At 61.5% G+C, this 23,314-nt stretch overlaps 1 protein-coding gene across 5 annotated transcripts in view; it reads right to left on the bottom strand.

Moving 5' to 3' along the window:
• BIN1 (bridging integrator 1) overlaps positions 1-23,314 on the bottom strand; it is a 57,089-nt gene that overhangs the window by 8,022 nt on the left and 25,753 nt on the right. For 3 of the 5 annotated variants that reach the window (XM_060105847.1, XM_060105842.1, XM_060105843.1), the window contains exons 2-11: positions 19,397-19,477; positions 13,552-13,606; positions 13,233-13,327; positions 13,003-13,098; positions 11,846-11,953; positions 6,783-6,868; positions 6,511-6,586; positions 5,062-5,144; positions 2,046-2,193; positions 612-740 (exon numbers count right to left, since the gene is read on the bottom strand). In XM_060105847.1, the coding sequence (XP_059961830.1) occupies positions 612-740; positions 2,046-2,193; positions 5,062-5,144; positions 6,511-6,586; positions 6,783-6,868; positions 11,846-11,953; positions 13,003-13,098; positions 13,233-13,327; positions 13,552-13,606; positions 19,397-19,477 (957 nt within the window). The remainder of the gene's footprint in view (positions 1-611; positions 741-2,045; positions 2,194-5,061; positions 5,145-6,510; positions 6,587-6,782; positions 6,869-11,845; positions 11,954-13,002; positions 13,099-13,232; positions 13,328-13,551; positions 13,607-19,396; positions 19,478-23,314) is intronic. The other 2 variants (XM_060105844.1, XM_060105846.1) reach the window with 1 other exon arrangement.

Raw genomic sequence — 23,314 nt, 5'->3', positions numbered from 1 at the left:
TGGGCATTACGTGCCTCCTAGGGTATGGACAGCAGGACCCGGGCTCGGCAGCCCAGCCACAACTCCGGCTCCAGGTGGGGTCAGAAGCTCTGGGAGCTAAAGTCTCAGTGCCTTGCAGGTGTTCTCAACCCTGCGAGTCACCTCCTCACCGCCGCCCAAGCAGCATTCTCCTGACGCGCACGGAACTCCCGGCAGTTCCTGAGCCTGTCCCTCACCCGTCCTGACCTACACGCATGCACGCTGCCACCTCTGTCTAACGCACGGTGTCTGCTCATAGGCAAACGTCACCTGCTCCAGGAAGCCTTCCCTGATTGGCCCAGGTCCTCCATGCTCCCCGCCCCTTTTGGCCACAGCATCAATGGAACGGAGAGGCCACTGCGCAGCCGACGGTCTCTACTAGGACTGTTTGCCCGTGTCCCTACGTCTGGCCACGTGCTCAGAGATGAGGGATGACGGGTGGAGGGACGTAGGGACGTGCGAGAGAGAGGCCCAGAGCCGACCCCTGCTCCTGAGGCAGAGGAACTGGGGGTGGGAGCGGGGGGGGGGGCCATGCACACCCTGAAAGAGCGAGAGAAGGGAGAGAGAGCTGGGCCGCGGCGGCCGCGGCTGACCTGGGAGGGGGTGGTCACGCTGATCTCAGGGACAAACGTGTCCTCAAACAGGCTGAGGGTCTGCTGCTGCTTGACCTCCGTGCACGGGGTGTGTTTGGGAGGCGGAGGGACCGGTGGGCCTTTCCGGAGCTGGGGGTCGGCAGCAGGTGGGGGGCCGCACAGCAGAGCACGGGGGCCGGGGAGACAGAGACAAAGCCACGTTAGTCACAGCCCCGGCCACGGTGCCCCCCAGCCGCCAAGGAGGACGAAACAGGAGAGCCACTGCTCCCCGAGACACGGGCACCGAGACCACAGGGGCCCCCGGGAGGGGCCGAAGCAGGCGGTCGGAAGCCCTGTGCAGAGAGAAGGGAGGGCGGAGAGCGAGGGAGCGAAAGAAGAGAGAAGAGGAGAGAACAGGACAAAAGAAGGAAAGAAGGGCCTGCGGGGCCGCCAGGGGCTGCCATCGGAGGGTCTGGCTCTCCCCGCCCTCGGGGGAGGCTGAGGAGAGAAACAGGAGCTGAGAGAGAGCCGGGCGTCCAGCCCCCTGCCTCTGCTCCTGCACGCCCAGGCCCCCTGCCCACCCCAACCCCTGGAGGAGCTGCAGCCCAGCCTCTGGCCATCACCCCCGAGGCCAGCACCCAGCCAGGGCCCCACAGAGGGCCATACACCTGCCCACGCGGGGACCTCAGCAAGTCACCCCCCCGCCCAAGCCTGGGTTTCATCGCTTGTCGAGCTGGGGTGATAACAGCATCTGCCTTACAGGCTGGTTGTGAGGACGATGAATGAAAATACAGAAAGGCTGGCGCAGGGTCCGGCCCCGAGCAAGTGCTCGAGTCAAGTGCAGGCTCTCAACACCCTCTTAGCATCGCTCTCCTAATCAGCTGTCGGGCGGGCCCACAACCGGCAGAGCTTCGGCCAGGAGCCGAAGGGCCGGGGGACAGCCTAGCGGGGCTCAGATGGTCCTGCCTGGTGGACCCACCCCTCCTTTCTCCCTTTGCAGCTCCCGGGGATGCTGCAGAAACCTGGAGAAAACGGACGGTGGGGAGCGGGCTTCCCCCTCCCTCTCCCCTCACTGAGCCCCTCCTCTCGATGCCCCTTTCAGGGTCCCGCATGGCCCCCCGCAAGGAAGAAGGCAAGGAAGAGGGGCAGGCAGCCACCTGCGCAGATCTGGATGCTCTGGGGGCTGAGGGCCCTGGAGACTGTGTCTCGGGAGGAAGAGAAGGCAAAGAAGGTCAAGCAGCCCAAAGGCCAGGGGAGAGGAGAGAAGGGGACGCTACAGCAGGGGGCGGTGGGGGGACACTTAAGGAGGAGACAGACGGTCACAGATGCCCCTGTGGGGGCCACGGAGAGGAGCCAGGGCCAGCAGGGACAGGGGACAGGGATGGGGGGGAACAGCGGCAGAGCAGGAGGCAGAGGACGGAAGGGAGGGGACGGGCCACCGAGACACGTGCCTACCTGAGACGGGGATTTGGGGAGGGCAGCCCCGGGGGCGGCCGCAGCAGCCGGCTCTGGTTCGTGGTTGACTCTTATCTCGGGGGTGGCGGCAGGGGAGCCATCAGGCGGAGGAGAGGGGCTCTTGTTCCCTTTCGCAGGGGCGTTGTCACTGCAGAGGCGAGACAAGAGAGGGGCCCGGATGCAGGGAGGCCGCGGCGTCCAGGAAGGAGTGTGCGTGGGATAGGGTGTGTGCACGTGCCAATGCCCCGGGGACCCGTGTGTGAAAATGTGCGCGCACGTGTGTGTGTCCACGTAGATCCTGGGAAACTGAGGGTGCACGTGTGTGTACAGACTCACTGGAAAAACGTGATGCCCACGTGTGCACCAGTGTGTGTCCCAGTGCACCCACGTGTGAAACTGCACATTCGTGTGCAGGAGGACAGGTGGAAATCAGGCGACACAGGCGTGAGCACTGGGAACAAGCAGGTGTCCGCAGCAGGGCCTGCCCTGGACACAGTGACAACCACACCCGGAGCTGAGGTCTGCGGGCCCCCGGGGGGTACAAGGGCAGGACCCGGGAGCCACCGCCAGAGGCCGGCCAGCCTCCCTCAGGCCTCCACCAGGTGTAGGGGCGCCAAGCCCCACAGCAGGAGAAAGCCACGCATCCTAGAGGCAAAGTGAGTCTCACCCCGCGCGTCACTCAGCAGCCTCTGCGCTCAGGGCAGCCCCACTCCTCAGCCTGAGCCCACGGGCCTCCGGACCAGCTTGCCTGCCGTCCACCCCTCACACCAGCACACAGCCAGCCCTGCTCCCCAGGCCCCGAGGCTTTGCTCCCATGGGTCCTCCCGGGGAACCTGGGCAACCGGCAGAGGCAACGGGCAGAGAGGGTAAATAAACGGGGGGGGGGGGGCTTCACAGCGGGGACGAGAGGGTGAGGCCCCCAAGTCGAGTCTCAGTACCAACAAGGACAAACGGTGTGCACGGCCCGCTACTGGGTGCAAAATAGAAATCTATGCTGTCCTTGCCTAAAGAAACTCTAGAACAGTGCTGACCGAGACCAGCCACCAGCTACAGGTGGCTGTTCAAATTAAATAAATTAAAAATTCAGCTCCTCAGTCACACTGGCTACATTTCCAGTGTCCAGCAGCCACATGAGGCGGGCAGGTCTAGAAGGACAGACAGAAACTAGTGACCCCATCACCTGCCCAAGCATGGCGGGGGGCCAGACAATGGCACAGATGCGTGGGAGACTCGCTGGTTCCTTCTCACCTTTACTGAATGTGTTTTATGGGAATGTCTTTGCCTCCTTAAAGAATACACATACATCCAGTGTATGTACACACGCACGCACGCACACACAGAATTCCTACAAACCGCGGAGCTGCAGCAACCCTCTCCCTGAGCCTCCCGGGCCCCCCTTCTGGTTGCATCCTCCACTCCTGGTCGGGTCCCCCTTCTGGCTGCATCCTCCACTCCTGGTCGGGCCGCAGCCCAAGAGGAACGTGCTAAGGCGGTCTGCCCGCCCCCCGTTCCCACCGACACCCCTCTGCCCTGTGCCCCCCAACACGCACACCACACACAGGAAGGCGAGTTAGGGGTTAGTGGCGCCCTCGGCAGGGCCAGGCGCATGCACAGGGGCCGGGGTGCTGGCCTCCGAGGCCCCCCGCACACAGCACTCACTGCCGGTACCTGTTCTTCTTTCTGCGCAGCCGGGAGAACAGTTTAGTTTTCTTTCTGTGGGGACGGGCGGGACGTGGAGGCCTTCATTTCGGGGAAATGCAGATGTGGGCCCGGCCTATTCCCTTCCCTCATCGGCAGCCCCTCTGCTCAGAGGAGGGCTAAGAGCAGAAGCCCTCCTAACTCCCGGAGGCCGGGAAGAGGGCCCAGTCCTGCCCACGGCCCCGGCTGTCCAGTCCTGGGGCCCCCGCTGGCCTCCGCGTCCTGCCAGGCACCCTGAGGTGGTGCCCACAGAACAAGCAGAAGAGGACGCTGCCCTGAAGCAGGACCCGATGAGCAGCAGGCGGCTCAGGCCGGGACAGCGCTGGCCACCCGCCCTGCCAGGGGTCCAGCCACAGGAGCTCTGGGGCCCAAGAAGGACCGGGGTCAGCGGGCCAGCAGGGGTCCCTGGGAGAGGTGGCAACCTGGCTGCCCACTTTGCTGCAAAGGAGGCTCACAAGCCTCCACGGCCCTTCCTCTCCCCTCAGACCAGCCCTTTCCCAAGGCGGCCTGGCCCCCGATGCCTGCACTGCCCGGGTGGGCGGCGCCCTCCACCCTCCTCACCCATCCTGGATGCGCCACCATGACCTCCAGGCCAGGCAGTGACCTGGGAAACACGTTTTGGCCTTTATTGCCCCCAGGGCCCCCTGTGGGCCGCTCCCTCCCTCACACATACTGTGTTTGCAGGAGAGAAGAGGGACAGTGACACTCCCTGAATATTGACTGCCTTCCTCCTGCTAGGGGACGCCCTAATTACCCCAAGAACCAGATGCAATCACCCCGCCTTGCAGACGAGGAGGGCGAGGTGCATCACTGCTCCACACTGTGCTGCGATGCACAGCAGCTCACGGACGGAAAGGAAGGGAAATCTCAGACTTGCTGTGGTTTCCCACGGGCCACAGCCGAGGGCCAGGTGTTTCCCCTCCTCCCTGGAGCTCTCCCCTCAGGAAGCAGAGCTCCCCTCTGGGCAGAGAGCAGGAACAAGGGCACCGCCCCCAATCCGGGGCCTCGGATAAGGTTGGGACCAGGCCCCCGCTCTACGAGGAGGCTCCCTTCCCATTGGGCTGCATCATTTAGTCCCCCGGGCCCGCCTGCAAAGCTGCACAGATAGGGAAGCCAGGCCCAGGCAGGGGAGCTGCAGGCTGCCCGGGAGAGCTCCTTCCCAGAAGGGACACGGGGTAGAGGAGGTGGGGCACCCTCACCTGCTCCCCTGAGCACAGGGAGGCCCAGCCAGAAAGGACCTCAGCAAAGAGCCCGGCCCCAGGCCACACCTCCCTCAGCCCCCAGCAGCCCTCTGCAGGGGAGGGGGGGCATCACACACCTGGGCTGGGCCTTGATCGTGAAGGTGTTGCTCCCGTGCTGCTTCTCCAGGCTGACCAGCACATCGTTGAGGTTCTGGTTGAGCTGCAGGAGGGACAGCAAGCCGGTTGGGTGGGGGCCACCAAACAGCCCCCCTCTCCCTAACAACATCCCTGATTCTCTTCCTCCCCACCAGCCCTTCCCCTGTGCCCCTGCCCCAACCAGGAGCAAGCTCTTCTCTTCCCATCACTGGGGGCAGGGAACCAGCACACCTGTCCCAGAGAACCCACAGGAAAAAAGGAGGAGGCAGTGGGCTGCCCTGCGAACAGCTACTGTTTCTGGGACCACCTTTTTCTTCTTCCTACTTACAGGCGTTTCCTAAAATGCCCCATAGAGCTTGTACTGTTTTTAATTTTTCTCAATTGTTTTTGCAAATTAACTGTTGATCCTAATTGCTGAAGCCACTTGCCAAGATGCTTTCAGGCCACGTTACAACTGCCAGAGGTTTCACCGAAAGCCCAGGCAAGACGAGGGGCTTACCCCATGCACCTCATGATTCTCTTTACTGAGTATACTTCCCTCTGCTTTAGCCACTAGGAAGCCCAGAGCTGAATTTTCCTCCCACTTTACATAAATGTTTTCTTCCCAAAACACCTCTCTCTGTTTTTTAAAATTTTTTTACAAGTTGTCTCAAATCTTTGAAGGGAAGAAGAAAAAGTAGGAAGGAAAGGGAAGGCCTACCAGGCAGGAAACCATACTGAAGGTGGTCACTCAGGACAGGCCCCAAGCTGGCAAAAGCCCTCCTCCTGCCCTAGGCCTGGAATGCCCCACAATCACTTCATTCCTCTGGGCCCAGGAGACAAACTCAGGTCCACCCACGGCACAGGGAGGGAGGGAGCTGCCAATGCCGGGTTCCTCCAACTCAGCTTTGCAGCTTAACTGACAGTTTAATCAAAATGATGACAGCACAACATAGGAATTTAAGCTAATCAGACCCCTTTTTGCGCCAGATTCTGTAGATAGAGCAGACTTGTTTCAATGTCTTAAGAAACATGAAAAAACATTTTTTTAATTGGGAAATTTTTAGTAATTTATTATCTGCCTACAAATTGGAAAACTGCTGCTATTTTCTGACACTGAGCTCCCTGGGCCAAGGCTGCCTGAGAGCACGTTTCCAGTTTGAGGGTGGTGGGCTCCACCCAGGCAAGGAGAATAGAACTGGGAGCAGGGAGGGGGCCGGGGCTGGACCCCTGGGGCCCACTCGCAGCCTCCCCAGAGCACCCAGCAGCTCCCACTGGGCCCTGACACTCTGTTCCTTGAGGACTGGGCCCTGACACTGTTTCTCAGGGGCCCAGAGGGTCCCCCTGTGGTCACCAGCATGTGTCCAACCGCAGCAGGGAAGAGGAAGCTCGGCCCACCCATGCCTCTGACCCTGGCCCTTGGCAGGTGGAGCACAGCCCAGGGGCACTACCTTACTCATCTCCTTGTGGAAGTTCTCCTCCAGGCCTGCGATGCTCTGAAATGTGTTGACATAGAAACCCACACGGCTGCAGGGGGGAGGGAAGAAGGGCCAGGTGAACTGCAGGTCAGGGTGCGCAGCCCAGGAGAGCCGCACGGGCTGCTTCGCCTCCATCCTCACCGGACCCAGCCCTGGGAGGGCGCGGAGCAGGGCATGCAGAATGGCCATGCCGCCTCAGGAGGGGAGGGCGGCCGAGGCTCGGCCCGCCACCCCCCGCCCCTCACCTGTTCCACAGGGACGGCAGCTCCTCCTGCAGATCCACATTCATCTCCTCAAACACCTTCTGGGCTTTGATGAGCTCCTCCTCGGCCTGGGGGGCGGGACGGGTCATTCCCCTCTGCCAGGCCTCCGGCCCGGCCCACCCAGGCTAGGCCACGCCCCCACGCCCCAGTGCATGGGACCAGGGCTCGGGCAAGATGGAGGTTGACGTGGATGTGGACGCCCGGGCAGACCTCCCCATGCAGCACCTCGGGCCCCTGCAGCCAGGCCCGTCGGGGGTATTCCGGGCAGAGCAGCCACGGCCAAAGGGAGAACCCGCCCCGGCCCCCAGCATCTGGCCCAGGTGCGCCAAGAAGGAGGTGGGGGAGGAGAACCACAAGAAGGCGTGAGACAAGGGACAACGGGCGCTGGGGCACAGGAGGGGCAGAGGCCCCAGACCCGGCCAGGCGGGACCCTGCTCACTTCCAGCGGAGCCTCTCTCAGGCGAGGAGTCCGCGTGCCGCCCGGCTCTCGCGCCGGCCCCTCTGACTGTGCCTTCCCTCCTCTCCCAGGTCTGGCCTCAACCACCAGCCGGACTTGGCCGCCCTGGGAGAGTCTTTCCTACCCTCTCCCGACCCCTCTCTCCTGTGTGGCCCTTCCCCACCAGACTGAGGCCAGAGGCAGCAGATCGGGCACATCCACGAGAGGCAGGGGAGGAGGGAGCCGGGCTGCTGGGCAGGGGGCCTGCACCCACTCCCGAGGCCTGGGGGCCGGGCGCCGGCCGGGAGCCCTCCAGGCCTGCCCACACCCACCAGGCGGGGGCGCTAAGACCCCATCACAGAGCCCAAGAAAGGAGCTTGGCGAGGGCTGAGCCGAGGGTAGGGGTGAGTCACAGACCCCGGCCCCAGAAAGGGCTCGGCTAGCACATTCCGGAGGGCGCTGCAGGAAACAGTGACTCAGGGGGGGTGACTTGGATTCAGGCTCTGAGTCACAGCCTAGGAACGAACGTGGAGGCCCCGCCCAGGAGAAAACTCCCCTCCAGCAGCCTCACGTTCGCAGGCCAACTGGCTGGAACCGCCAGACTGCCACAGAGCACACCCAAGCTGCCCCATCCACCTTGAGCCCCCCAAGCTGTCCCATCCAGCTTCAGGCACCAGCATCAGCCCGAGTCAGGGCCTACCCCCCGCTGTGCCGGGCCGAGCCGCGGTGAATTTGGGGGTGGGATCTGGAGGGAAGAAGGGCCACCGTGCCCCTGACTACATGACCTTCAGGTTGCTGGAACTTGCTAGAGTAAGCAAGAGCGCCTCGCCTCACTTTTTAAAATCTCATTTAAAAATTAAAGGGAGGGCTTCCCTGGTGGCGCAGTGGTTGGGGGTCCGCCTGCCGATGCAGGGGACACGGGTTCGTGCCCTGGTCCGGGAGGATCCCACATGCTGCGGAGCGGCTGGGCCCGTGAGCCATGGCCACTGAGCCTGTGCTCCCCAACGGGAGAGGCCACAGAAGTGAGAGGCCCGCGTACCGCAAAAAAAAAAAAAAAAAAAAAAATTAAAGGGAGTCCACAGAATACTAATAACAAATATTATCAAAAAAATTAAAGGGAGAATAGGAAATAAAAGAAATGTCTCTAAGCATGCATGCCTCGAGCCACTCCTGGAATGGGTCAGATCTGTGGTGCCCTCCAGGCCATGGGCCACATCATCCCTGCCTTAGTCCTCTGAGAATCCCAGTGCCTGATGGGGGGCCACTACCCACACTTCCAGCCTCCAGCACCTCGCACTGTCACGTGGGCCTCCCACCCAAGTACCCACAGGCCAGCTCAAGTCCCACATCCTCCAGGACCACCTTGACCGCCCCGGCTCCTGCAGCCACAGAGACCACCGCTCTGGTCCCCACGATGCTCATCCTAACTCCCCAAATGGACAAGCGTAGCCAAGACGGTGGCGGACAGCACAGCAGCTCGTAGCTGTGCACCAAGCGCTGTTCTCACACCCAGCAACGCTGCAAAGGACAGGGTGGCTCCGTTTTAGAGTTCCTAGAAGTCAGGGCCCGTGTCTTTTATTCCCTTTGAGTCACATTCCTCATATCCTGGCTCTTTCAGAAACACTAGCGGTGGCAGGAGGTGCGGGGAGAGCTGTCCATTGTTGGGGAGGCCCTGCAGCCCTGGTGGCTCCACTACACGCCGCTGGCGGACATGTAGAGCAGTGGGAAAGCTCGCCATGCAGCAGGGCCCCGGGGCCCTGCAGGCAGATTTGGGGAGGCCCCGGCCCACATGGAGAGCAGCTCGGAAGCAGCCCAGGGGACCTCCGGAGCTGGCCGGCTCAGGAGAGCACAGCCTCAGGAGGTGGCACTGTCCCCCCAAAGTCAAGTCAGCCAGCAGGGCAGTCCCAGGACCTCAAGTGCCCCAGCTCACTGCCAGCCAAAGGCCTGAAGGCTCCCCAGCCTCCAGCCAGGCGTGAGGCAGAGTGGAGCAGGAGGAGAGGCTCAAATGAAAACTGGATCCAAATGGGAATGTCAGTTTGGCCGAAAGGCGAAACATCTGCAATCCAACATGCAAAGATGAGATCCCGTGCCTTGGCCTCCCCCGGCCATCCTCCAGGGCCGATCCTCCAGGGCGGGGGCCTGGGGGCCCTCCAGCAGGATCCCCAACCACACCCATCCCGGGAGCCCCAAAGCGGCCACGGCCACCACCCCAAGCCCCACAGTCTCCCAGGGGCTTCTCCCACAGGACAAAAATGTTCACCTGGCAACCGTGCCAAACCCGTCTCAGGGGAAATTTTGCAGAAATCCTGGCTCTGGGTGAGTGGCCCCATTCCCCCTCCAGCCAGAAGTCCTGAACTCTACAGGCAGGACAGGCCACTCCAGCCCCTCGGCCCTCCTCCACCTCCTGCAGCAGGGGAGGACACGGGCCTGTCCAAGACTCCCCCGGCCATTTCCCGCAGACCCTGGAGAGGTGAGGCTGTCGACAGCTCAGGGCCTCCAAAGTCGGCCCACAGCTTTGGCCTAAAAGACATCAGGCAGCAGGTAGCCACAAGCCCACGCAGAGCCCAGAGTTCTCCATATCCCAGGCATTCAATACGTGTGGGCTGAAGGTGAGGAAATCAGAAGGTGGCCCAGAAAAAAGGGGGCAGCTGCCCAGAGCAAAACCCCAAACCCCACCTCCTGGGTGGGGCCTCTGTCGCCTGCCCCCACCCCAGGACCACGAAGGGGTGCTACAGCCTGGTCAGTTTCACCGGACTGAGAACCACGAGGCCACCTCTCCCAGGGCACTGCATCGTGGTCCTCGGCCACACTGTGCTCAGCCAGGACCCGGCCCATTCCAAGGTATTGCCAGGATAGTAGTTACCAATCACGACTTTTGTACAAAGAGCCTCCTCCAGGAAGCCCTCGGGGACCACTGTGATGTGGACTGTTTGCCCTCCATGAAATTCCCAAAGAGCCAATCCTCTCGGCCCCAGGTCTCAGCGTCCCAGCCAGACTGAAGAGCCTTCCCGGCGTCCCCTCCAGGGGCACGATGGGGCCTACAGGTCCACTTACAAGGGTCACCATGACTCTGGCCAGCTGTGGCAGGACCACCCACATGGAGCCCCAGGCCAGGGAAACAGGATAATGACCCAGGGCTTGAGCCCCAACTCAGGCACTAAGCGGCTCTGAGACGTTGGGCAGGAGATTCTGCCTCTCTGGACAGGTTTGTCTCCTCTGTAAATTCAGGGCAACCTCACAGTTCTCATGAAGCTTGAAGGACAATGCATTAAAGACACCACATCCCTCCCCGCAAGAGCCCTCACAGAGGACAAAGGTTCCGAGGCTTTCCTGGGCTCCTGGGGGGTAGGATTTCAGAGTCGGTCCCAGGACGACCAGAGCCCCGGGCACCACGCAACAGAGTGGGCCCACCCCAGGTCAAGCAGAGCCCCCAGCCTCTCTCCGCCTCCTGCACTGGACCTCAGATCTCAGAAACAGGAGCTCTCACAGCAGAGACGTAATGAAAACAGCCCTGCTTCCCAGCCCGGGAGGAGCCCGCCCCCGCCCCCGCCCCCGCCCCTCCCCCCCAGGGCGTCTGGGCAGATGGGCGCCCAGCACCACCCAGCACCGAGGACAGGACGACAAACCAGAAGGCGCCAGCACGTGCAAGGTTAGAAGCCAGTGTCACCTGATTTCGGAGCAGGTTAGTTTGAGCTACGAGATGAGCCTGCAGTTTGCCTTGGCACCACTGGGGGGCGGCTTTCTCAAGCAGCGAGACAGGCTGGGGGTGGGGAGGGGAGGTCAAGGTCAAGGCCAAGGAGCGTAGAGAAACAGGAGGGAGGTGGGGAGAAAGAAACAGAGACACAGACATTAAACACCACGTCCAAACAGTCTCCAGTGCAGTGACAGACACCTGCCACCCTCCAGAGGGCCGGCCCCCCAAGAACAGGTAAAGGCCCGGAGGCTGAGAATTATGGGGTGCCCCGAGCGGGGCGAAGAAGGAGGTGAACTCCAACTGCAAAGCAAAATGTGAGAAACGTTAGCAGGGGCACAGGGGCTCAGCAAGCACAGTCCTGCCCCGGGCTGGGCGGTGGGGGGTGGGGGCGGTGGGAGGCGGGCGCTCCGCCCGCAGACCCTCACCTGGAGAATGTGTGCAACCTCCGCCCCACCCCCACCCGGCTTGTTCCAGCTGTGGCAGGGTCGCTTGGGATCCGGTGAAGGAATCCAGCCAGAGCACGCCAGGCCGAGAGGGGCCGGGCCAGTGAAACCCAAGCCAGGCCTGTTCTCATCCTGGAAAGCAGCCTCAGAGCAGGCGGAGGGGCCAGGGGATGGGCCAGGAGGGGGGCCTCACCCAGGGGCCCACAAGAGCTTCTCACTCAGGCCCTGGGCCCAGCGCCGTTCCCACCCCAGCTCTTCGGCCCGACTAGGACGAGTCCCCAGCCGTGAGGCCATCTGGCAAGGGGGTTGAGGATGCCCGCAGGCCAGGGCGCAGTGACAGACAAGCCTGCAAAGGGTGCGGTGAACGCAGCACAGGAGGAAGGCTCCCCGGGGTGGGGCTTGGGACCCCTGCGGCCCTGCTGCTTGCCACTCCCTGAAGACTCCCCGGCAGACCCAACACCCCCGGCCTTACCTTGGCAATTTTGGCTTCATCCTTCTTCTTGGCGGTTTGAAGGGACTCGTAATGGTGCCGGGCACTGTCGTAGTCCACCAGCTTCCGCCCGCGCTTGGCGATGCGTGACTGGGGGACAGAGAGGGAGGAGGGGGCTGAACAGGGCCTGGCGCCCGCGCTGAGATGCCGACCCGGGGAAACGGGGTCACGGGCGCGGTGACCTAGATGCACCCGGAGGGCTCAGGGCAGCCGACTCCAGGCTCAAGTCCGTCTAAGACGTGCCTGAGACCGTCCGTCGGACGTTTCTGGTGGCAAAGAGCTCACCCTTCGAGGCAGCCCGCGCCCGCTGCGGTCCTTTCTTATATGGAGGTCCTCGCTACAGTAATCCATTTTTGTCAGTTCCTGCCAGCCGGGTCCGATGAGCCTCCTCCCTTGGCCCTCAGCTCCTTAAAGAGGCCCCCCTGGGCCACCACCACCTGCCTCCCCGCTACTCTCCCCGTAAGGCACCTTTGGGAGCCTGAGGCCTCTGCACTGGGTGGCCAAGGGGGCCAGCGTGGAGCGGGACCCCCGCACCCAACCGCCCAGGGGATCCGGTCCAGCTCTACGGTCACCACCTGAGCTCCAGACAACTCTGCTTGCGTGTCCGGAGCACCTGGGGTCCCAGTCACCTCGGCAGAGATCCTGGCACACGGACGGGTCCTAACTCACCGGGCCCAGCAAAGGCAGCTGGCTTTTTGAACACGCGAAGTCGCGCAAACACACCCGGGTAAGAGGCGACACGCACAACTATACACACCTTCCCTTCCGAGCACACAGAGCCTGACACAGGGCACACGTACCCAGGCCTTCCAGCCCCTTACTACACCTCATCAACCCTACAGGCACTCCACAGGGACACGGCCACACACTTACATGAGGCCCCATGAGGTCTCTTTCCATAGTCTGGAGACCCAAAGGTACAGGGCTTCCAGCTCAGAAAGGCCCAGGTCTGGGGGCTGGCAGGCTGGTCTCAGAGGGAGCAGCCCTGGAGGATGAATTGCCAGGCGAGGGGGGAGGCCTGCCTTCAACCAGGGGCTGCCCACTCCCCCGCCCCGGCACCCCCGTCCCTCTCTCCCTCTCCAGCTCCCCGACACAGGCTGCCAGGCCGCAGCAGCGTGGACAGACCAAGCGCCTCTCACCTTGATGTCAGGGAACTGGCCCAGGTACGTGTCCATGGTCAGCAGCGCCTGGTCCACCAGCTTCTGGTGGTAATCCACCCAGAGCAGGTCATTATTCTGCGGAAGACGAGAGCACAGCACGTGAGGACCAGAAGGGCTGGTCCCAGAGGGCGCAGCAGGGTGCGACGGGCGGCCAGCTGAGGTCAGAAGGGCCCCTGGGGAAGGGCCAAGGCCATCCGTCCCGCACTCACCTCAGCGATCTTGTTCGCTTCGTCCCTGCCAGGCCAGTCAGGCTCGTACACCTCCTGCAGACACTCGTTCAGCTTCTTGGAGGCCTCGTGCATGGCTGTAGGGCAGAAGGGCCATGCTGCAGCCAGGGCCATGGGGACCCCTGATGGCGGGGGTGGAGGGGGTTGCCCTTGCCCCACCCCTGAAGTCCCAGGAGGCAGGTGGACATCCCTGACGGCCCTGATGCCCGTTCCCAGCTCTGCGCCCATCAGCTCCACACGGGGAGCGCCCCCTCTCTGCGTCCCAGGAAGCCCGCCCATCCAGGCCAGGTCTGCCCCTTACCTTTGACCGAGGCCAGGTAGGTCCGGAGATCCTTCTGCAGCCGGGTGCCCTCGGTCTGCAAAGAGGCAGACGAGAAGAAGGTGAGGGCCTGGCGCACAGCCCACACCTGCCGTCTGCCTCCTGTACCTCAGACACCTGCCACGGATGGGCTGTCCACGGCAAGGCACTGGGGGCCGACAGGATACCAGACAGGAAAACGCCCCGCGCCGGAGCACGGCAGCTATTGCCTCTCTGGCCACTGACACACTGAGCTCCCTCTCGGGAGCCCTGTGCCCGAAGGAACATTCACCCAAGGGTGTCAGCACCTTCTCTCTCAGACACTATTCTCAGCCCTGTAAGGAAGGCAAGAAGACAGAGACCTCTCCACCCTGGACGAGACACTGGAGCACAGCCGAAGGACACACACACGCACAGCCCAGGTGTAGGATAGGACCAGCGTGTGGCAGGCCTGCCCTCGGGTAACCATGAACCAGGCGACCAACAAGCCCAGGAACACGACCGGGGGTACAGGAACCACCCAGCACCTTGTCCTGAAAGCTTAAGGTGGTTGGTGCCTGAGGCCAGCGGACTTCCACTGCATCCCACCAGGGTCAGGAGGGTTGTGATGGGGAGAGGGGAGGTCCGGAAGGGGAGGCCTTTGGAAGGAGCGCAGAGAAGTATGGGGGTCATGTCCAGGCCTCTCGGAACACTGGCCCAGCTGAGAGGGAAGATGTAGGAGGAAAGGGTGATGAGGGAGAATGGGCCAGGGAGTGAAGCACCCTGAGCTGGGAGGGCAGCTCCCGGGGCTTCCTGGAACAGCAGGCAGGGCCAGCAGAGAGGGTGGAACCACAGGAACAGCCTCAACTCCCTCTGGCCGTCAGCACCACAGAAGACAGGAGCAGGAAAGCTGAGCTCCAGGCGCGAGGAGGGGTGAGCAGGCTGGGGCCAGCGGGGAAAGTCTGAGACCACCGCCAGGGAGATGCTGAAGTTTCCAGAAGCCATGTGGAAAGCGGGAGAAAGCATACATGGGGGCTTATGGGGACGTGAAGACCCAGCTCTGTCCCTTACTAGACAGGTAGCCTCTCTGAGCCTCGGTCTCCTTGCCTGTCCACTGGGTCGAAGGACCCCAGCCTGGGAGACCACAAGCAAATGTGCGTGGAGTGCCTGCAGGGGCGCCTGGCACATCACAGGCCTTCAGGGAAATGGCTTAAGTGAGCTGGGCCGGGCCCGAGGTCGTGAAGGCCAGCCTCAGGAAGTGGGCTTTACACTGAGGACAATGATGGGGGACCTCGGGGGACACAGGAGACCGGGGCCTCTGGAGGGCCGTGAACGGCAGCGCGTGAGGCTGACCTCCTGGGCTCTCCCTACCCTGACACCAGCCTTCGCCTCAGTGACACCTTGTTTTGAAGTCCCTCCCCCTGGTGGAGGGTTAGAAAGACGACAGCATCCAGCCACAGTCCCAGGAGACCTGAGCCCCTACAGAGCTCCACCGGGCCAGCCTGGAGCTCCCGCAGGAGACGGAAGGTGGTGGTCCACCCCTGCAGGTCAAGGCTCCAGCCGAGGGTAGGCAGGGACCCAGCCCCCCTGCACAGGCTCACCCCCAGCACCCTCAAATCTCTCCTGTCCCCCTGCAAACAGGCCCCTCTCTTTACAGCCAGAGCCCTTTCCTCCTGCCCTGGTGTCCTCAGAGCTCCGGGCAGCAGCTCCTCACTGGGGCCGGCACTTTCCACACACCAGCTCTCAACACCACTGTTTCCACCTAATGAAGAGGAAACAGAGAGGTTGCATGACTTGCCAAGGGTCACACAGGCACTGGGAGAGCCGGCGAGAACCCCCAATACCTGGCCACTCAGGCCCCCGTTTGCCGAATGGGTCACGAAGGGGCCGGAACAGGGAGTTGCCTATTCGTTATGACGAATGCCTCCGTGGGACAGCAGAGATACTGTGCAAGGAGGGTTTCAGCACATCACATGTAAAAGAAGGAAACCCTTTCCAGAACTCCTTCCATGGAGTTTTGGAGTATAAAGCCCTGGCCACATATAATTCTTAGGAACATCCAAGTTTGAGGTGTGCTGATTAAAGATGAAAGTACGAGACGAAAGGCCAATCCACAAGCACTCAAACCTCTCAGGAATTCCCTCAGGGACCGCTTGTGGACCCCATGGGACTGGGGAACGAGGGAGGGGCCACCCCATTCCTGCTGCAGCCTTGATGCAGCCTTCCCAGTCTTCACAACTCAGTGCTTTGGTGGTAGAGATGAAGACTTAAGTATGTTTGTGATGTGATGTTACCGTGTTCATCTGATGTCACAGGATCTTCCAGACCCAGCCTAGCCTCCATCACCTCACTCCCCTCCCCAGAGTCCCCCAGAGTCTGTCTCCAATGAACCCTGAGAAAGGGGTCGCCCGTGGTGGGGGGGGAGGGGGGTTGCCACGCTTGCCCAGGCTTCAGGCCGTACCAAGGCCCCTTGTGCTTCCCAAACAAGGCCACGCTGTGAGCAGGCACGCTGGGTACAGATGTGCAAGGCCCGCCCTGTGCCAACTGCAGCTGGTCCCAGGGTCGACGCCCCCCACCCCGGGGCCCCCAGCCAGCTGCCTCCTCAGGCGGGCGCCCAAGCCACCTCCCCTCCACACTGGCCCTGAGAAACAGCTCTCCGGAGGCTCCTGGGCTCTAACAAACGCCTTGCAGAGCAGCTGGGGGAGGATAAAGTCCTGGAGCCACTGCCCCTCAGCCTGCTCTCCTGGCTCCGGACTTGGGAGTCTTGGAAGGGCACCACAGCCTGGGGCCAACGGCAGGTGCGGCTCCATGGGGCGGCCAGCAGGCAGCCCGTGTCCCCCCAAACCTCCCTCCAAAGGCTACCCCTGCCTCCCTGATGTCAGCCCCCATCTTCCCAGGGAATCCAGGGGGCAGGGAAGTCCTCCCCTGCATGGACCTCTCTGGCTCCAGCTGACTCTTGCCCCTCTGCAATCAGTGCCAGAGGAGCTTCAAACGACAGATAGCCAGCGATGCCCCCTTGGAGCAGAGACCTGGGTGGATCCTGGGGGCTGAGAAGGAATCAGACCTGCCCCACTTCAGTGACAGATAAACAGCAACGATGAGCCCTGGGGTGCAAAGTCCAGGTGGCTCCTAGGAGGAAGAGCTTGGGCCACCTGGAGGACCCAGGATGGCTTCCGGGAGGGCCTGAGCTGGGTTTGAAGCACTCAGGTGGGCGGGAGTGTGAGTGGGCCCTCCAGGGTTTCACAGTGCAGGGACGGGGCGCGGGGGCAGGGATGCCGCAACTAACACTGAGTGGGCCCAGAGGAGCGATGTAAACGGGGTCCCTGTGAGAGCAGGTGACGGCAAGATGCCCGACACCCATAGGAAGGGGTGGGAGATGCACTTCCTTGAAGCCCAAACTCCCTGCCATCCTGAACTCAGCTAGGGCTGGCCCGCTAGGCCTGGTGGTCCCAGGTGAAGAACAGGGCTCCCTGTGCTCAAGCTTCACCTGGCCTTTCCCAGGCACCGCCCCCCCCCCCCGCCCCGCCAAGCCCTGCAGCTCCCTGAATTCACTCCCCTGAGAAGAGTGACCCGCACACCTTTGTAAATCCTGAACCCCACCCCCAGGTCCTAGTCATCTCCACACACCAATCAAATCCAGAACCGCCCAGCTGCCCTATCTCCTAAGGGAGGGTTACCCCAAGCCTCAAACGAGACCTTAAATTTGCCCACCCTGCTTGCACCCTTGGCCCCTGAGAAGCTGACCGCCCCACCCAGCCTGAGGGCGGAGCACCAGCTCAAATGACCGCCCGTGTCCACAGCCAGGGGGCCACGAGCACTGGCTATCTTTAGCCCTGGCCTCACTCCCCAGCCCCTCTGGGCAAAGATCAGTGAGTGACTCCCTGCCCAGAGCCAGGGACCCAGAGGGGACTTCAGAGTTCTTGTTCAAACCTCTATTTTGCAAGTGAGAAATCTGAGGCCCAAGGGGCAAGGGCTCACACAGAGCCACACAGCCAGTAGATGTCTCTGTTCTGGGCCTTGAAACATTCCTGGCCTGGGGGACAAGCAGCCATGGGGGCTCCCAACCCTGCTCTGGGGAACCCCTCAGTTCAGCTTCTCTGGCAGGTGAGGGTAGACTTGGTCCTGGGCCCTCTCCCAGCAGGCTCCCCGGCCCTCTCCCAGCTGTTCCCCTTCCTTCTCCCAGCATGCACCCCTGCCCTCTCCGAGCAGGCTCCCCAACCCTCTCCCAGCTGCTCCCTTGCCCTCTCCCAGCTGCACCCCTGCCCTCTCCCAGCTGGCACCCCAGCCCTCTCCCAGCTGCACCCCTGCCCTCTCCCAGCTGCACCCCTGCCCTCTCCCAGCTGCTCCCCTGCCCTCTCCCAGCAGGCTCCCCGACCCTCTCCCAGCTGCTCCCGGCTCTTTCCCAGCATGCACCCCTACCCTCTTTCAGCTGCTCCCCTGCCCTCTCCCAGCATGCACCCCTGCCCTCTCCCAGCTGCTCCCCGACCCTCTCCCAGCTGCACCCCTGCCCTCTCCCAGCTGCACCCCTGCCCTCTCCCAGCATGCTCCCGGCCCTCTCCCAGCATGCTCTTCGGCCCTCTCCCAGCTGCTCCCCTGCCCTCTCCCAGCATGCACCCCTGCCCTCTCCCAGCATGCTCTTCGGCCCTCTCCCAGCTGCTCCCAGCCCCTGGCCAGTGGGCTGTCAGAGTTTTCCAAAGGAGGCCCCTTCCACCAGAGGTTCCATTCCAGCCGCAGAGGCTTTGGTGGGTACCTTCCGTGCTGTCTGAGGCGTCAGGTGTGGACAAGGAGCAGGAAGAGGCCTGGGCCCTCCCAGCCCCCGTCTAGGCCCACCTGGCCCCTTTCCTAGCAGACCTGAGACCCTGACCTCACTCCCCACAGCCATGCCCATTCCTGTGGCCTCCTCTGGCCCCATCCCCATCTGTGACTCACTGGGGCTGGTCTGCAGAAGCCACAGAGCCATGGCCCAGCTCTCTCTCCCTGCCTCCTTGGCCCTGCCCAATGAGGGGACACTTGCCAGGGTCATCTCATTCCCCTCTTCTACTACACTCAGACACAGCCACCAAAGTAGCTCATTCTAGACTTAGCAGACCTGAGCGGGGAAGGTCTCAGGTACAACCCAGTCAGGGTATTTAGAGCCCTTTGGTCAGGAAGTCCTCCCTTGGATCTAACCACTGCCCCCAGGCTGCCAACATAAGTAAGGCCCTCCTGTCACTGGCCCCTGGCCTGTAAAAGGAATTGCTAAGGATGCCCTTCAAGTCCCTTGCAGTTTTTGGAATCAGACAAGTATGGGTCTGAATCCACTCCCAAAGCTGGATGGCCTTGGGCAAATCACCCAACTTCTCTGAGCCTCAACTGCTTCATCTGTGAAAGGGGCACAGTGACACCAGCTGCCTTACAGGGTTGTTACAGGCACCCGCAAGCCACCTACAAATGGCCAGGCCTGGAGCTTGCCACTCAGCCAGGCACAGTCGACACTTAGATTGAGGTGCCCAAATCAAAGCCAGTCAGCCCTGCTCCCGCATTAAACCCTGCAGATACCACTCTCCTCACAAGAAGCTTCTAGAGAGCCCACGTGCCTTGACAGTCAAGGTTTCCCAGAGCCTGGACACAATCTAATGCCAGCTCCCACCCCAACCTTAAGCGTTACCAAGGACCTAAGGTATACCCCTGCCCCCCCTTCCTCTCCCCCACGGTCCACACCCAGTCCCGGTGCTCCCTCTTCCAAGAAGTCTTCCATGACCTCGCCAGCCCACACTGATCCTCTTCTCAAGTTCCCCTAGCCCACAAACTCAGCTCTTGACATTTTCCACCTGGCAGCCACAGTTCCATTTTCACAAGCTCCCTAAGGCCAAGGGCCACCCACACTCACCAGCTGCTTGTTGAAATTCTGGACACACTGTTCAAACTGCTCATCCTTTGTCTCATCCGCCTTCCCCAGTTTCTGGAGGACCTGCCAAGGCAGAGGGAGAAAGAAAGTGTGTTACTCTGAGAAGAGAAGTAGCCAAACCAAAAGGGCCCTGTCGCCAATACCGCAGACCTCTCCCCACCCCAGCCAGGGTCGGGTCTGGGAGGCCCATGGCCAATAGCACCCAGCCCAGGGCACCGGGACCATCAGAGGTCTTGTGGCTGCTGTGACCCCCCAAGGGCAGGACTGAGACCCTCTTCACCCTCTACACGGGGCTCACCCAGCAGTCAAGAGGAGGAACTTAGGACACACTTGCTGTAGTAACCGAAACAGGAGTATGAGGGGTCGGGCGCCCCTCCTAGCTGACCTTACACTGCACCCCTGGGTGCTTCACCCCCACCCTGGCAGCTGAACATGAGGGGGCCAGTAGGGGCAGCCCCACCTCCCCACAGGACTCCCTTTTCCTGGGCCCAAGGCTCATAAATACCAGAGGGAGGGGCAGGGAAGTGTCCACCCCAGGACCAGGAGGGCAGGGAGGGCTGGCTGGGCGTCAGGCTCTTGCGGTCCCTGGGAGTCGGCTCCCAGTCTGACCAGAGTTTCAGTTGTGACCCATTCGAGCCCATATCTAGACTCCCTCCCACCCCTGGCACTCACACTGGCACACGTGCATTCACACACACAGGCGCACAAGGGCCCACACACGTGGGCTCACAGCCACACACTCTATTCCCCGAATCCCAGAGGCAGACTCTCCCCTCTGTGAGTTACAGCTGTCTCTTCTCAGCTGTGTCAGCAGAGAGGACATTGAGGACACAGATGGGGAGACGGGTGGGTAAAGGCAGAGAGAGAGAGAGAGAGAGAGAGAGAGAGAGAGAGAGAGAGAGAGACCCAAGGCCGGGAGAGGGGGGAAAGATCTAGAAGAAGAGGGAGCCAGACCAGGAGCCTGAGAGGAAGCCCTGGCCAGAAGGACTGGCCCACCAGGTTCTCCCAGACTCCCCTCTCCCAGCTCCTGTCCCTCCAACCCCAGAGTTTTCTATGGGCAGAGAGAGAGAGAGAAAATAAAGAAGCAAGGAAGGGTGAGGACAATGGGAAGACAGCAGAGAAAAACATGAGATGGGGGTACAGAAAGGGGATACTGAGGCAGACAGGAGGTGGGGTGTGCAGGGATAGAGGGAGGCAAAGACTCCCCTCCACAGGCCTGGGCAGGCAAGCAGAAAGGACAAGACCGAGATGAGGGGCGGCCGAGACGGCGGCCAAGACCCAGCAAGAATAACAAGGAAGCAGGTGGTAGTGGGTGAGGGTGGCAGGTGGAGGAGACAAACAGGTGGGCCCCTGGCAGGGATGAGTACCAGATGGGGCTGGAATGCCAGGCCAGGGTCCTGGACCGAGGGATGCCCAGTCCCAGAACACAGGCTGGACCCTTCTCACCCCTGACTGACCCTAGGATGGCCTGCGCTGCCCTGCTCCCCCTCCCCCAGCTGCCCAGGAGCCAGGGCGAGGCCAGTCAGCTCTCAGACCCTCTCTCTCATCATGGAATGCATTCGGCCGTCTCTTGCCAAACGCCCGCTCTGTGCCCAGCCCTGTTCATCTCTGCTGGGGCAGCCAATGATTCAGACATGTGTCCAGTCCCAAGAGAGAGGGAGGTACACGAGCCTGGGGGAGCCCAGGATGGAGATCCTATCCAGGCCGGGCAATCAAGAAAGACTTCCCGGGGAAAGTGGCAGCTCAGACGGAGGGGAGTGCTTGCAGCAAAGTCGAGGAGGACCAGAAAGAGGAGGTCCGTTACCAGGGAATTTCAAGTCGCTCAAGATGACTACAGGTCGCAAAGGATGGAGAGGAAAGGTGAGAGTGGCGGGTGCGGGGGCAGCGGTGCACTGGGGAGCAGCCCGCCAACAACTTTGTGCTACAACAGTCAGGACACTCCATGGGCGAAGTGCAGCTGGGTGCCAAGGGCCAACACGGGACTGAGAGGAGAAAAGCAAAACCACGAGCAGGAAAACGGGCACTTTGGGACTTCCCTGGCAGTCCCGTGGTTAAGACTCGGCGCTTCCAATGCATGGGGGTGGGGCGCAGGTTCGATCCCTGGTCAGGTAACTAAGATCCCACATGCCGCACGGCGTGGCCAAGAAAAGATTTTTAAAAAGAAGAAAGTAAAAGAAAGAAAACAGGCACTTCCCTCAATCCACAGGCTCCCCATTCCCCTGGCAGCCACATCCGGCTGGCCCCATGGGAACAGGGTGGAGCTGTGGGGATGCCCAGCCCACTCGACACTGAGCACAAGTAGGTGACTCACCCCATCAATGCCCACCCCACAGCCCCACCACCTCCAGAGAGAGAAATGGACCACCAGGTGGGAAAGAACCTGCAGAAGTCAGCAGGGGCCACTGGAGTGAACCATCAGGCAGGAGGACTGGGCAGTGAGCCTGTCCACCCCCTGCCTCTCCTTCTCCCTGAGGAGATGCCCTCCATCAGTGAGGTCACCAGTGCCCGCCCGGCTATCAGGGCTCCTGAGAATGCCAAGGCCCCAATGTACACACAGACGTGCACACCTGGCCCCAGGCATCAAACACAGCTGTGTGTTTGCCCCAGCCAGCGGAAGCCACCAGAGAGAGCTTCAGGCCTCGAGAAAGAGGCCAGCCATGGTGAGACTATGCCAGGTGGTGAGAAGAACCCTGAGAAAAGGGACTCTGACCGTCTCTCTCAACCTCAAGTGCCTTGTCGGAAAATAAAAAGGACATTAGCGGGCTTCCCTGGTGGCGCTGTTGTTAAGAATCCATCTGACAATGCAGGGGACACGGGTTCGAGCCCTGGTCCGGGAAGATCCCACATGCTGCTGAGCAACTAAACCCGCGAGCCACAACTACTGAAGCCCGCGCGCCTAGAGCCCATGCTCCGCAACAAGAGAACCCACTGCAATGAGAAGCCCACGCACCTCAACGAAGAGTAGTCCCCGCTCGCCACAACTAGAGAAAGACCACATGCAGCAACGAAGACCCAATGCAACCAAGTAATTAATTAATTAATTAATTAATTTTTTAAAAAAGGACATTAGCGCCCACCTTAAGGCTCATGTCTGTAAAACATCTCTGTACCTGGCCCATAGTAGGTACCCAAGTACGGGTGATCCCCTAAAAGACTTTCAGAACAGCCTTCACACAGTTGATGGCTGGACCTGACACAAACCCACCCTCCCAGTCCAGACAGATGGCATCCCAAGATGCCAGACAGAAGTCACGTGCACACACTCTGTACTTGAATGCACGGGCATGCATGTGCACACAGCAGACTCCTATTCATCCTCCAAAACCTTGCTCAGGCGACACCTCCTCTGTGAAGCTGCCCCTGCCCTTTCCCTCCTCCACCCCACTCTGTACCACTTAGGGCCTGTACCGACTCTCCTCCCTGCCTGAGTGTCAGCCTCTGGCCTTGCCCAAGCCTGTCCTCTCTGTGTCCCCAGCTCCGTTACAGGGCTGGGCACAGGGTCGACACACAACATGTTCTCATCTGAGCTGTTAACTTTGAGGTTAACTTTGAATAAAAGAGCCCATCTCTCAGTTTCCTGTTATGCAAAATGAGAGGGTCGTGTGTGGAAAGTCCTCAGCCTGACACGCAGAGAGCTCGCCATGAAGGTGGCTGTTAGGATCAGGGTGAGATCTGGCATTCACACGAATCTGAGGTCTGGTCTTGGGTAACGTGTGTTGGCTCCAGTGGGTCCCAGCCCTGCAAAGTCCGTGTGGGAGGACCAGCACGGCTCCATGTGACCTCAGGCTAACTGCTTAACTCGCTACACCTCAATGCCTGCCTCTGACACGGGAGTAACTGTACCCACGCCACCGTCGAGGCTCAGGGCATCGCCCAGTGAGTGTGTGCTGGCCTTGGCCT

The sequence above is a fragment of the Mesoplodon densirostris genome, chromosome 8 (genome assembly GCF_025265405.1).
Source record: "Mesoplodon densirostris isolate mMesDen1 chromosome 8, mMesDen1 primary haplotype, whole genome shotgun sequence".
Lineage (NCBI taxonomy): Eukaryota > Metazoa > Chordata > Mammalia > Artiodactyla > Ziphiidae > Mesoplodon > Mesoplodon densirostris.
Note: the sequence above shows the minus strand (reverse complement) of the source record. Positions and strands in the feature narration are given on the sequence as shown.